The sequence below is a fragment of the Amblyraja radiata genome, chromosome 7, assembly GCF_010909765.2.
Source record: "Amblyraja radiata isolate CabotCenter1 chromosome 7, sAmbRad1.1.pri, whole genome shotgun sequence".
Lineage (NCBI taxonomy): Eukaryota > Metazoa > Chordata > Chondrichthyes > Rajiformes > Rajidae > Amblyraja > Amblyraja radiata.
The window spans coordinates 38,011,787-38,025,080 of record NC_045962.1 but is presented as its reverse complement, the minus strand read 5'-3'; the positions used below and the strand labels follow the sequence as shown (position 1 = coordinate 38,025,080).

The following is a 13,294-nucleotide window of genomic DNA, read 5'->3' as shown; positions in this document are numbered from 1 at the left end:
AGAGCTAATAGAAAGATACAGATTGCAGAATATTGTTCCCAGCATTGTACACATCCATTCCATAGACAAGTTCCAATGTCCACAATGGGGTAGAGGTGGATCAGGTTGTACCCGAGCTTATGTAAGTACTGTTGAGAATACTGATAAGAGGGGAAGAAGCTGCTTCCGAGTTTGGTGGTGGTTGCTTTCAAACTTCTGTATCATTTTCCCAATTGGAGTAAGGAGACGAAGGAATGACCAATGTGGGAAAGGTTTTCGATTATGTTGGCTGCTTTACTGGGGCAGAGTAAAATGTCGCGGTAGTCAATGATGCGAGGTCTGGTTTATGTGATGGACTGGGCTACATTCACAACTCTGCTATTTCTTCTGGTATTGGCCAGAACTGTTCCCAAACCAAGCTCTGATGTAACTCAATGGTAAGCTTTCTATGGTGGATCTGTAGAAGTTTGTAAGAGTCATTGGATGAATTTCCTCAGTCTCCTGAGAAAGTAAAAACGTGGTGTGTCTTGTAGAAACATGGAACTGCAGATGCTTACTTACCAAGGAAAGACACAAAATGCTGGAGTAACTCAGCAGGTTAGACAGCATCTCTGGAGAACCTGGTTAGTTAACGTTTCTGTTAACGACCCTTCTTTATTTCTTGAAGAACACACTTCAGAAATATCCTTTGGACACTGTGTCTGAAGAAAGATCCCAACCCAAAACGTCACCTATCCATGTTCTCCGGGGATGCTACCTGACCCACCAAGTTACACCAGCATTTTGTGTCTTTTGTTGGTGTGCCTTCTTGGCTGTTGCTTCAGTGTGGTTGATCCACGATAGATCGTTGGTAATGTTGACGCTGAGGAATTAGGGTTCTGAGTACAGAGCCCTAGTGAGACTACACCTGGAGTATTGTGCGCAGTTTTGGTTCCCTAATTTGAGGAAGGATATTCTTGCTATTGAGGGAGTGCAGCGTAGGTTTACAAGGTTAATTTCCGGGATGGCGGGACTGTCATATGCTGAGAGAATGGAGCGGCTGGGCTTGTACACTCTGGAGTTTAGAAGGATGAGAGGATATCTTATTGAAACATATAAGATTGTTAAGGGTTTGGACATGCTAGAGGCAGGAAGCATGTTCCCGATGTTGGGGGCATCCAGAACCAGGGGCCACAGTTTAAGAATAAGGGGTAAGCCATTTAGAACGGAGACGAGGAAACACTTTTTCTCACAGAGAGTTGTGAGTCTGGAATTCTCTGCTTCAGAGGGCAGTGGAGGCCGGTTCTCTGGATACTTTCAAGAGAGAGCTAGATAGGGCTCTTAAAGATAGCGGAGTCAGGGGATACGAGGTGAAGGCAGGAACGGGGTACTGATTGGGGATGATCAGCCATGATCTCATTGAATGGCGGTGCTGGCTCGAAGGGCCGAATGGCCTACTCCTGCACATATTGTCTATTGTCTATTGAATTTGAAGCACTCAGCTATTTCTACTTCGACGCCTTTGATGCTGATTGGGGCAGATACTCTACCACACTTCCTAAAGTCAATAATTAACTCCTTCATCTTGCTAACATTGCGGGAGAACTTATTGTCCTGATACCATGTTATTAAGTTCTCTATATCCTTCCTGTATTCCGTCTCGGTGTTCATGATCCAGCCTACCACAGTGGTGTCAGCTGCAAACTTGTCAATGGAGTTGGAGCTAAATTAGAGTCAAATTCTGTTGCTTTCTCCTATCCCAATCCTCACTTCCTTCCCAGATTTCTCCTAATCTCCTGCCCCTTCCTCAGTCTAATCACCTGTATCCATCCCCCTCCCTGCTGCCAACTGCCTTACCTCAACTGTTGGTGTACAGCTATATGAAAACGTAAATATGAATTGCGATTTCTGATGAACTCTGCCCTTTAAAATGGGAGAGAGAACCCAAGCTAAGAGAAGAGAAAGATAAAAGTAGAGGAGACTTCCAGCCTAAATTTGCTGCTGTTTTCTTTCAGGTCCGTGACAATCCTCCTGATTATGACAAGTATTACCGTCAGATGAATAAGGTGAGAATGTTGATTCACAAACATTGCCATGTTCTTTCTGGCCAAGACTCATTCTCATATGATTTGTACTTAAGTTGAGATGGATAATGGTTTTACTTTACCCCCACTTAAAAATATTATGCACCTTCTCTCTCAGAAGTCTAAGCACTGGCAGTGAAGAAGAATTTGTATTTTTATAGGACACTTCGTGTAAGGAATTATCCAGGTGTTTTTCCAGGAGAGAGCTAGAGATTGCAAAGGGAATATTTGAAGGCTTGCTGGAGATAGTGCTAAAGATGTGGACAAAACTGGTGGGTTGTAGGCTGCCTAAACGGAATATGAGGTGCTGTCCCTCCAATTTGCGTGTGGCCTCACTGGCAATGGAGGAGGCTCAGGACAGAACATTCGTTATAGGAAGGGGAGTGAAAATGGTTAGCAACTGGTTAATGGTTAAAATGGTGAGATCTAGTTGATCATGGCGGATCGAGCACAAGTGTTGCAGCTGAGGGACAAAGCCAGCAAGTTGCAGAAATAAAATATGCCGCTAGTAGTGGAGAGGGGGGGGGGGGGGGGGGGGGGGAGGGGAATGAGTTGCTACTTGTGCCTCCAGTGCTTTTTTATGGTTTGCGTTAGTTTTATGAAGGGGGTATTTGGAGTCATAGAGCAAAAAAACAAACTGCTAGAGGAACTCAGCTGATCAAGCAACATCTGTGCAGGAGAGGAATTGTTGATGCATCAGGTCAAGACCCTGCATCAGGACTGGGAGTAGAAAGGGAAGATTACCGGTTTGAAGAGGAGAGGGCGACAGGTGAAAGGGGATAATAGGTAGATGGGTGGACCAGGTAGGTATGAGGAATGAAGGACAGATGGGGTGGGGGGGTTGAACGTGGAGACAGCTCCGAGAGGATGATAAAAGGGACCGAATGGTACGGCTAGAATCTGATAAATAAATACAGTAATAATGGGAAACATAGGGAAAAATGAAGGACAGATGGAACCTGAGGGGGGAAATGGTCCTTGAGTTGTATAGCTTAGAAGCAAAGCAAACCATCATGCCAATCTATACTAATCCCACTTCAGAATGAGTACACACTGTAATTTTACTGGTGCTGGATTTTGCAGGGTGGTTTCTCGTTTAGTACCCGTGACTGTGGCTGGATTGTTGCGGATTGTACAGCAGAAGGCTTGAAGTCAATAATGTTGCTGCAGGAAAAGTGTCCCTTCATAACGGAGAACATTTCTGACGAGCGACTATTTGACGCTGTCAATGTGGTAAGTTACAGATGTAATGCCATCAGAGGATCATAATTATCTCTTTACAGAAAGAGACCGTTTGGCCCATTGAGGCTGTGTCAGCTGTATGCCAGTCTGATCTACTTTGTAGAAACAGAACTGCATATGCTGGTTATACACAGAAGGACACACAGTCCTGGAGTAACTCCGCTTTTTCAGCTCCTTTCCAGACCCCAGGATTTTTGAAAATCGACATTCAATACAATTTTCCAGTTGAAAGAAATGATTGAATCCAATTTCGCAAACATTTCAAGTAGCGACTTTCTGATTGAGATCATTTAATGGCCTCCTGTACATCAGCAAGACCGAGGATAGACTGACCGTTTCGCTGAACACTTGCGCTGGGTGCGCCAAAGCATACGGGATCTCCCAATTGCTAACCAGTTTAACTCTTCTTCCCATACTTACCTTTCTGTTCTGGCCTCCTCCATTGCCAGGGTGAGGCCACATGCAAACTAGAGGAACAGCATCACATATTCCCCTTAGGTAGCTAATAGTGCAATGGTAAAAGCATTGAAATTGCCAATTTTAGGTAACTACCAACCCCCTCCCATGTGCCCCACCTGGACTTGCACCTATTTCTCACCCTCTCCTTCCATTTACATTCCTTCCTCAAGCTTCTCAATCCACAACTTTTAAATCCTTTGGTGCCAGGTCTTTTATCTTTTCATCTCTGGCCTTTATCCAACCATTTGCCTATCTACTCCCTCACCTGTATCCACCTAGTACTTGCCAGGTTTTGTCCTGCCCCTCCTCTTTTCCAGTTTTCTCTCTCCCACCGTCCTGCCTGACCCGCTGAGTTACTCCAGCACTGTGTCTTTTAATATAAACTAGCAGCTGCAGTTCCTTGTTTCTACTGGGTGATGATAATGTTTTGCAATCCACCTTGTCTCCTTAGGCATTGATCCACCAATCCATCAAAACATCTCTCATTATTCACTTAGTCGAAAGTTTTGACGATTTCTGATATCTGTTAAAAAAGAACATAAGAATAGATCCCTCGGCCTCTTAATCCTGCTCTGTTTATCAATGTGATCATGGTTAATCCAACTTTCTTAAAGTCCGCTTTCTGAGGCAAGGCTCACACCACATTGAGAAAATAAATTGTGTCAGGCGATTATTTCATAGGTCAGTCCTGCCATCCCTGGAACTAACCTGGTGAACCTACGCTGCACTCCTTCAATAGCAAGAACGTCCTTCCTCAAATTAGGAGACCAAAACTGCACACAATACTCCAGGTGTCGTCTCATCAGGGCCCTCGTGCTGTGAAGGCCAACATGCCATTAGCTTTCTTCACTGCCTGCTGTACCTGCATGCTTACTTTCAGTGACTGATGTACAAGCACACCCAGGTCTTGTTGCACCTCCCCTTTTCCTAATCTGAGACCACTCAGAAGATAATCTGCCTTCCTGTTCTTGTCACCAAAGAGGATAACCTCACATTTATCCACATTATACCGCATCTGCCATGCATCTGCCTACTCACCCAATCTATCCAAGTTACCCTGCAGCCTCAAAGCATTCTCCTCGCAGCTCACACTGCCATCCAGCTTTGTGTCATCCGCAAATTTAGAGATGTTACATTTAATTCCCTCGTCTAAATTGTTAATATATATCTAAATAACTGGGGTCCCAGCACCGAACTTTGTTGCACCCCACTAGTTACTGCCTGCCATTCTGAAAAGGACTAATTAATTCCATCTCTTTGCTTCCTGTCTGCCAACCAGTTCTCTATCCATGTCAATACCCTACTCCCAATACCATGTGCTCTAATTTTGCATACTAATCTCTTGTCAAAGGCTGTTTGAAAGTCCAGACACACCACATCCACAGGTTATCCCTTATCCATCCTCAAAAAATTCCACAAGATTTCCCCTTCATAAATCCATGCTGACTTTGACCAACCCTGTCACTGATTTCCAAATGCGATGATGTCAGAGTAACCTAAATGAATAACTGCGGTGCACTTTTGGAGTTAGTAAAACTGCAAAGGTTCGGGTAATGGATATGGTGCCATTCAAGTGGGTCGTTGCGAATCTTGGAGCTTCTGAATTATGATTGGAGTTTCACTCATCCAGGCAAATGGAGTATGTTCCATCACGCTCCTTACTTATACCTTTGTTAAATGTGTCTTCCATCGCCCATCCTATTGACTTGCCTGTCCTCTGAACGTTCACCATTATCCTTGCAAAATTATTGTTGGGATCTTGATGCCATTATCAGTAGGATCAGTAGAGTTTATTGTACTGTATTCTCAATTGATTTTTGACTCCCTCCCCACATTCCATCCAAAAAGGCATAAGTACATTTTCAGCTTTAGCTTTTGTTCCAGAAAAGTTGAGGAACAAACTGCACCTCACTGAATACCTCTCCTTCCATTGTAGCTGCTCAACATGAGAAATCCAGATGGAGGATTTGCCACCTACGAAACGAAGCGTGGAGGGCGTCTCTTGGAGCTCCTGAACCCATCAGAGGTTTTTGGTAAATTTCCAATTCTTTAAAAGCCCATTGCTTTTATATATAAAATATATTAACTAATATTTCCTCATTTTCATCTTGGTTGTTGCACCTTATTTTGTCTTTGAACATTGTGCGCATCAAATTGAGGAAGTAAATGTTGTGGTTGTTCTGCAGTTTAACTTTTCAGGAAGTCTCAGTTCTGGGCACATGTGTTGTCACTCATGGCAGACGGAAGTAGGTGAAGTAACATGCACTGCATCGCCACTGCACATGGAGTTGAATGGGTCTGCTCAGTCGCTCTGAATTTATCCAGCAGTACTTGGCCTGATTTTCGATACGCCACTAATTTCACTGGGAATTCCAGATAGCAGGCAACAAAAATAATAATTTTCCTCAATTATTTTATTTTACTGTTTTAAATTGAGTATTTAAGTTTACTATTTAAATATTTTAAACATTTTTAATTTTTCAGTCATTGATTTCACTTTTAATATTTTTCTATGGTGTCTGGAATTCAAGGGCATTTAAACTGTTAAGAATATTATCAGGACTAGAGAGCATAGCTCTGGCTCCAAATTCAGTCAAAATTTGATGGGACATTCCAAAGGCAGGGCAGGCCGCACCAGGACATCACCTGAGACCTAACCTCTGCTAGACCTGTCGCATAAAACTGATCTTGTCATGTCTAACTGGAGTAATTTGATTTTGGATTGGAGTCCAATAAAGAAGTGTTGCAATATGTTCCATTGAGGATAAGGGCTTGCACTACACCCAGAATGTACTGAAATGTCCTAATTGATACAGTTATAAACTATATATTAAACATCATATAAGCGCTGTGTAATCAGGTAAATTGAATATGTGCACACTGAATTCAGTTAAGAATCTGCTCTAAATCTATGGTATCAGTAAAGACACAGCTTTCTTCAATCTATACTTTTTAGAGGACATTTAGGAACTACTTTCCTCACAGCAGAGGACCTTTTCCTTGTGTGTAACTAATGGTAAAGGGCCTGTCCCACTTATGTGTCCTTGGCACGCAAATTACACGCCCTCGTCGTCGCGTTGAGGTGCACGGGCATCGTGTGGCCGTGCGGGGCCGGTTCCACTGAGAAGCATGGAGGGGTATGGAGTTGTGCGCGACAATTTTTGTAGCGAACAAAATCTTTGTGCGCCAACGGCCTGTCGCGTAACTGACGGTCAAAGTGGGACAGGCCCAATACCCTGGTGCGACGCAGCGTCTCACCTCCAACAGCAGCAGAAGCAGGTAAACGATCGCCAAACTCGGCCTGGGGCTCACGGCTGTTGCGGTCCGGATCCGCCCCCACTCCAACTCCCAGAGCCGGGCCAAGAAAATTGAAGATAGACACAAAATGCTGTAGTAACTCAGCGGGACTGGCAGCATCTCTGGAGAGAAGCAATGGGTGACGTTTCGGGTCAAGACCCTTCTTTCAGACTGAAGAAGAGTCTCGACACGAAACAGCACCCATTGCTTCTCTCCAGAAATGCTGCCGGTCCCACTGAGTTACTCCTGCATTTTGTGTCCATCTTCAAATGATGTCACGCGCTCCAGACGGCTGTGCGTGCGCATGAAATCGCGCGCGAACTTCGCGGGATTGTTGTCTGGGGTGCATGACATTTTTTGTCAACCACAGTTGGTAATCAGTACCTTGCATGTCCCCACTAGAAACAGTTTGAGAAAGGCAACACAGTAGAAAAATTGCTCAATAGCTGGTAGAGCTGCTGGCCCAGATTTTTAGTCCACATCGCGTTATTTCAAAATAACCAGACCTATTGAGTCACTAATGACTTCAAACAAAGCAGGCTTTGGTTTGTAGCGTGAGTGTTAATCCAGTGTTATTCTTCTCTGAGAAAAGAGCAGGAGAAGAGGAATGTAGCATTCTGTTAAAGTAAAACTGAAGATCACTTACCAACTTTAAACTTTGGTCTGTCTCATCCAGCAAAGTTAATCAGCCACTCATCCCCATGGTGGAGAAATCCCCGCAGTACTTCCTTGACTGCCCATGAAAGTTTATTCCACAAATCATGCAGGTTAATACATTAATTGCCCTGGTGTGCGAGTCGTAGAATCTGAGGGGGAGTTGATGGGTATATGGGAGAATAAAGTGGCTTTAGTGCAAATAGGTTCTTTATGGTCAGTGCATACTTGTTAGCAGAAAGGCTATTCTATGCTGTATAGCTGACATGATGTAAGAGATATTGAGATCCTCTTTCTATCAACTGGAGCCTATATTCATAACCTTCATTTATCACCATCGCCTATATCTGAAATTATAGAGAGAGAAAAAGATAGATAAAAAATACTTTATGTTCCTAACCCCTAGCTCTTCTAAGTCTCATGTCGATGCGTAAAGATCTTCTTGCCCTTACCTGTGGCTTGAAATAACTGAAATAGTCTCATCCCAGCTGAGATTCAAAGTTTTTTCAGTCTTTTCTGGGCTTTAGACTCCACTACCCTCCTAGAAGTGTGCTCTGAATGTTTAAAATGACCCTGCCTTTATCCCCATGGCTATGGTCCTCCATTTAAAAGTTTGAAGGGACCTTGTTGAAATTTTCATAAGCTGCACTTGAAAACTTGTTTACACTCCATTATATATTGGTTAGTTATTGGTGGACTTGAGGGGTTATAATCCATTTGCATGATTTGCAGTTATGAAGGTTTATGGTCATTGTCACCCACAGAAGGATGGTTTTCCTCTTTTCCATATACAATTATCATGGGTGTTGCTAACATGTTAGAGCTAATCCCGCACGTCACAGCCCTTCAAAAGCTCATCCAAGTACTGTTTAAATATGGTTTGTGTTTATACCTCTACCTACCTTGCAGGGTGCAAGTTCAAGACCCCACATTCTCTAGGTGGGTGGAATAAAATCTCATCTCTCCTCTTATTGCCAATTGCTTTAAATATATTCACACTGCTTTCGACTGCTCTGTTATGGGGGAAGGGAATTTTGGTGTGCTTTGAGTAGGCCATGCAGCTCAATTAAATATATTCAGCCTCCTCTCTTTCTAATCAATCTTACTTAGAGCTGCAATCAGGGAAAATGTCCTTTTTAAATGCAGCTGTGACATTCTCCCTGGTTAGTAGTCTTGTTCCCCTACCTTCTCTACATCCTTCATTGTTATGTGTGAAAAAAGTTACACCCTGGAATTTTGAGCTGCCATTCCTGTCCTTCTCTGAATCATTTTCCTAATGGCTAAAACATTGTAGCCGTACTGTAAGGTTATAGCCAATACGAATCCAGATTCTAAGTCCATCTGTCTTATTCGTAATAATCCTTGCATTAAAATAAATACACTTCAGTCTATTCACCCCACTATGTTAATTGATCTGGCCCTGCCTGTCTTTCCTTTCAACTTACATGGCCTAACTTCTACCTTTGCCACAATTCCTCCATTTGCTGACGTATTGCTCTGATTCTCAACCACCTGCCATTTCCAGTTCATATCCTCCCATGTAACATGAGCACACTTCCCTGTGAGGATATTGGTGCTCTACCCCCATCCTCCATGTACAGATCCTGTCTGCCCTAGAAAAGAGCCCAGTGATCTATGTACATTCAGGCCATTTATAAATCCATGAAAACTGGTCATCTTTTAATAAGATAATCAGCCTGTACTGATTCTGGTAGTGGGCCTTAGATGACATTAAGCAAATAGACTGACATTACGAGCCCTTGTTACAGTTTTCAATGGAACAATTCCTGATTCAGAAGAGTTTTAGTTAATGGTGATTAGAATACCTGCAATTACTTACTACCTGTTTTAATGCCCTGTGAGGATACCAGCAGGTCCCACAATGATTCATTTGCCAGGATATTGAATCTCTTCTATAACAGGGGTTGATTTAGGATGCCTAGCATGGTTTTGTACATGGGAGATGGTGTCTCACGATTTTGATTTTTTTAAAGAAATAAACAAGATGGATGTCAGGGCAGTAGACATAGTCTATATAGACTTTAGCAAGGCCTTCGATAAGGGTTGGGTTTCAGGTTGGAATCTTTCTTCATTTTGAAGATGTATAGTCCAGCCTGATTATCGTTCGACTATTCTCTCCTGACCTGCTGAGTTTCTCCAGCACTTTGTTTTGCTGATCATGGCTGTTGCAGTCAAGAGTGTTGAACCATGATTGAAAGTCTCCATTATTCACAGTTTTTCTTTTCCTCTATGCAGGTGACATAATGATTGACTACACATATGTTGAATGCACATCTGCAGTAATGCAGGCACTGAAGCATTTCCAAGAGAAATTCTCACATCACAGAGCGAGTGAGATCCAGTGAGTACATTAGACAGCTAGTACTCACAGGATGACCCTCAGTTTGGACAGTATCACAGTTCATTGATGTGAACTAGATAACAGAAATGAAACTGGTTTCTATAATAGGTTAATCTTGTCCTTTCAGAGATACATTGGAAAAGGGTCTGAAATACTGCCGCAAGATGCAGAACTCGGATGGATCATGGGAAGGGTAAGTGTATCCTGTGTGTCATCTTCATCTGACAGCTCATTCCCTATACCCACCACCCTCTGTGTTACTGTTACACTCGAGATTCCTATACCCACCACCCTCTGTGTTACTGTTACAATCGAGGTTCCTATTAAAGCTTTCCCCTCTCACCTTAAAGCATTGTCCCCTATTTCTTGATTCCCCTCATGATTTTATGCACCTCTATAAGATCACTCCACAGCCCCCTGCGCTCCAAGGATTAATGTCCAAGCATGCCCAATCTCTCCCTATGGGTTCTCAGGTTCTCGATTTGGGCAATATCCTCATAAATCGTTGCACTCACTCAAGCTTAATGGCACCTTTCCTTTAACAGGGTGAGCAAAATGCACACAATACTCCAAGTGCGGTCTCAGCAAAGTCATTATGTGACCGCTGTAACATAATGTACCAACTTCAATATTCAGTTCCCTGACAGACGAAGGCCAGCATCTTTGCCTGTGTGTATGTGGCTGTTTGCACTTTATTTCAGTTCAGGAAAACCTTAAGCTTTTCTTTTGCAAATTACCTAGCCTATATAAAAGTCACAATCCAAGCGGTTCTATTTATATAATATGTCTTCAATTATGTGACAGCTGTAACATAATGTACCAACTTCAATATTCAGTTCCCTGACAGATGAAGGCCAGCATGCCAAACAGGGCCGGTGCTAGGAATTGCGGGGCCCAATTAGAAAACTGATGGCGGGGCCCCTACTCTAGAAAAGTAAAAATTTATGTATGTTTATATTTCGTGTAGTTTCGGGAATTTTAAGGCAAGCTGGTTGGTGATTGGATGCAACCCCCTTAGAGACAGCGTTTGATTGGCCGCCAAATAAATTTGTCAAATCTGTAACAAAAATCGCTGGTCGGTGCGAACTCAGTGGACTATCTGGTTGTATCTCCAAACTAATCTGGTTGTATCTCCAAACTAATCTGGTTGTATCTCCAAACTAATCTGGTTGTATCAACCAGACTATCTGGTGGTATCTCCAAACTAAACAGTATAACATGCAGGTACATTCATTTAAAATTAAATTCAGTGCTTATTTCACATGATTTCTCACTGTGTAAAGCTCAATATCTGACCAATTTCTGTTTAACACGTTTGGTCTGCCGTGAGCATTTTTTGTTGCATCTCGTTGCATCTCCCCTTTTCCTAATCGGCCACAATTCAGATAATAGTCTACTTTCCTGTTTTTGCCACCAAAGTGGATAACCTCACATTTATCCACATTATACTGCATCTCCCATGCATTTGCCCACTCACCCAGCCTATCCAAGTCACCTTGCAGCCTCCTAGTTTAGAGGGGTTTAAACGGTTTAGAGATGTTTAGAGGGCTTCAGATGGGTTCAGGTGTGTTTACAATTGTTTAGAGGGGAATAGAGGGAAATAGGGGGGCTAGAGGAGTTTTAGAGGTGTTCAGAGGGTCCCAGAGGGGTTTAGAGACGTTATAAGCCCCCCGTGAGAAATTGTATTTCTCTGAAATTGAAGATAGACATAAAGCTGGAGTAACTCTGCAGGACAGGCAGCGCAGCGACTTTAGAGAGAAGACCCTTCTTCAGACTAAACTGAACTCTCGTCGGTGAGATTAGTTGTGATTGTCTGAAGAAAGGTCTCGACCAGAAACGCAACCCTCTCCCCAGAGCCCTTGCGCGTCCCGTTGAGCCACCTTCAACTTCAGAGCCAAACAAAAAACACAGAGTGCTGGAGGAACTCAGCGGGCCAGGCGGCTGCCTCACCCGCTGGGTTTCTCCAGCATTTTTGTCTACCGCAAAACGTCAATGATTCCGGGAATGCCGAGGCGACAGTGTGAGAGAGCTAGAGAGAGACGAGATGGGGAGCGGGAGAGGGAGAGAGGGAGGGAGAGAGCAAAACACAAAGAGACACAACGTGGGTCGGTAGGTGAATGACTAACCTGCACACCAGGAAGAAGCCCCTTCTCGCGCTCCGGGGCCCTCACTCATGATGGTGAGTTTAAAGAAATTCTCAACGTGTCATCGATCTACATTACATCTACATGTAATTGTGTTTTAAACAAGTATTAATGACGCCGCGTGAATTTTATTCAAAGGAACACGACGTTATTAATACTTGTTCAAAACACAATAACATTTACTGAGGAAGGCGGATGGATGCATTGATGACATGATTGTATAACAACGAGTTAAGTACTTGCTGATAAGAAGTGCTAACAGTACTAGTTAACACATCGTTTGTGTCTGATGGCCGTGCAGCGGTTGTTATACACAAAGATCCTATAGTGGAGCTCTGCTAGAAGATCTTTGGTTATACATGTTCGTTTAAAAAAAAAATCCGGATGGCGAATTAAAAAAAACTTTAGTTAACAAAGAGAATTCGTATTTCCATACGAAGTACGGAACATTAGTGCGGGGCCCCCCTAGGCGCGGGGCCCAATTGGGAGCAATCGGTCAAATCGGCTTAAAACCGGCCCTGATGCCAAATGTCTTCTTCACTACCCTACCTACCTGTGATGCCACTTTCAGGAACTTTGGTCTTGTACTCCTAGCTCTTTCTGTTCTGCAACATTCCCCATGGCCCAACTATTCACGATGAAGGTCCTGCCCTGGTTTGACTTACCAAAATGCAACACCACACTTATCTATCAGGGTCATCTCTAAATTCACAAATCATGACGTACATTCTCATCAAAATTGTTGATGTAGATGATAAACAGCAATGAGCTCAATGCAGACCCCTGAGGCACCCATTTGTCAGCAGCCTCCAGCCTGAAAACAACTATCACTCTTGGGTTCCTACAATCAATACAATTCTATATCCAGTTAGCTAGCTCTCCCTGGATCGCATGCGATCTTCCAGAGCAGCCTACTATGCAGAACCTTATCAAAGGTTTTGCTGGAGTACACTAACTCTTGATTACTTCTTCAAAAAGTTCAATTGTATTTGTGAGACACGATCTCCCATGTGTAAAGCCATGCTGACTATCGCTAATCAACCCCTTTCTTTCCAAATGCATATCTCATCGCTTAGAATCCTCTCCAATAACTT

The 13,294-nt window shown here is 43.2% G+C and overlaps 1 protein-coding gene across 1 annotated transcript in view; it reads left to right on the top strand.

Moving 5' to 3' along the window:
• The window catches only part of lss (lanosterol synthase), a 62,083-nt gene that overhangs the window by 35,309 nt on the left and 13,480 nt on the right, over positions 1 to 13,294 (top strand). The window contains exons 14-18 of the mRNA XM_033024215.1: positions 1,974 to 2,024; positions 3,126 to 3,275; positions 5,680 to 5,776; positions 9,951 to 10,056; positions 10,184 to 10,249. Coding sequence (XP_032880106.1) covers positions 1,974 to 2,024; positions 3,126 to 3,275; positions 5,680 to 5,776; positions 9,951 to 10,056; positions 10,184 to 10,249 — 470 coding nt within the window. The remainder of the gene's footprint in view (positions 1 to 1,973; positions 2,025 to 3,125; positions 3,276 to 5,679; positions 5,777 to 9,950; positions 10,057 to 10,183; positions 10,250 to 13,294) is intronic.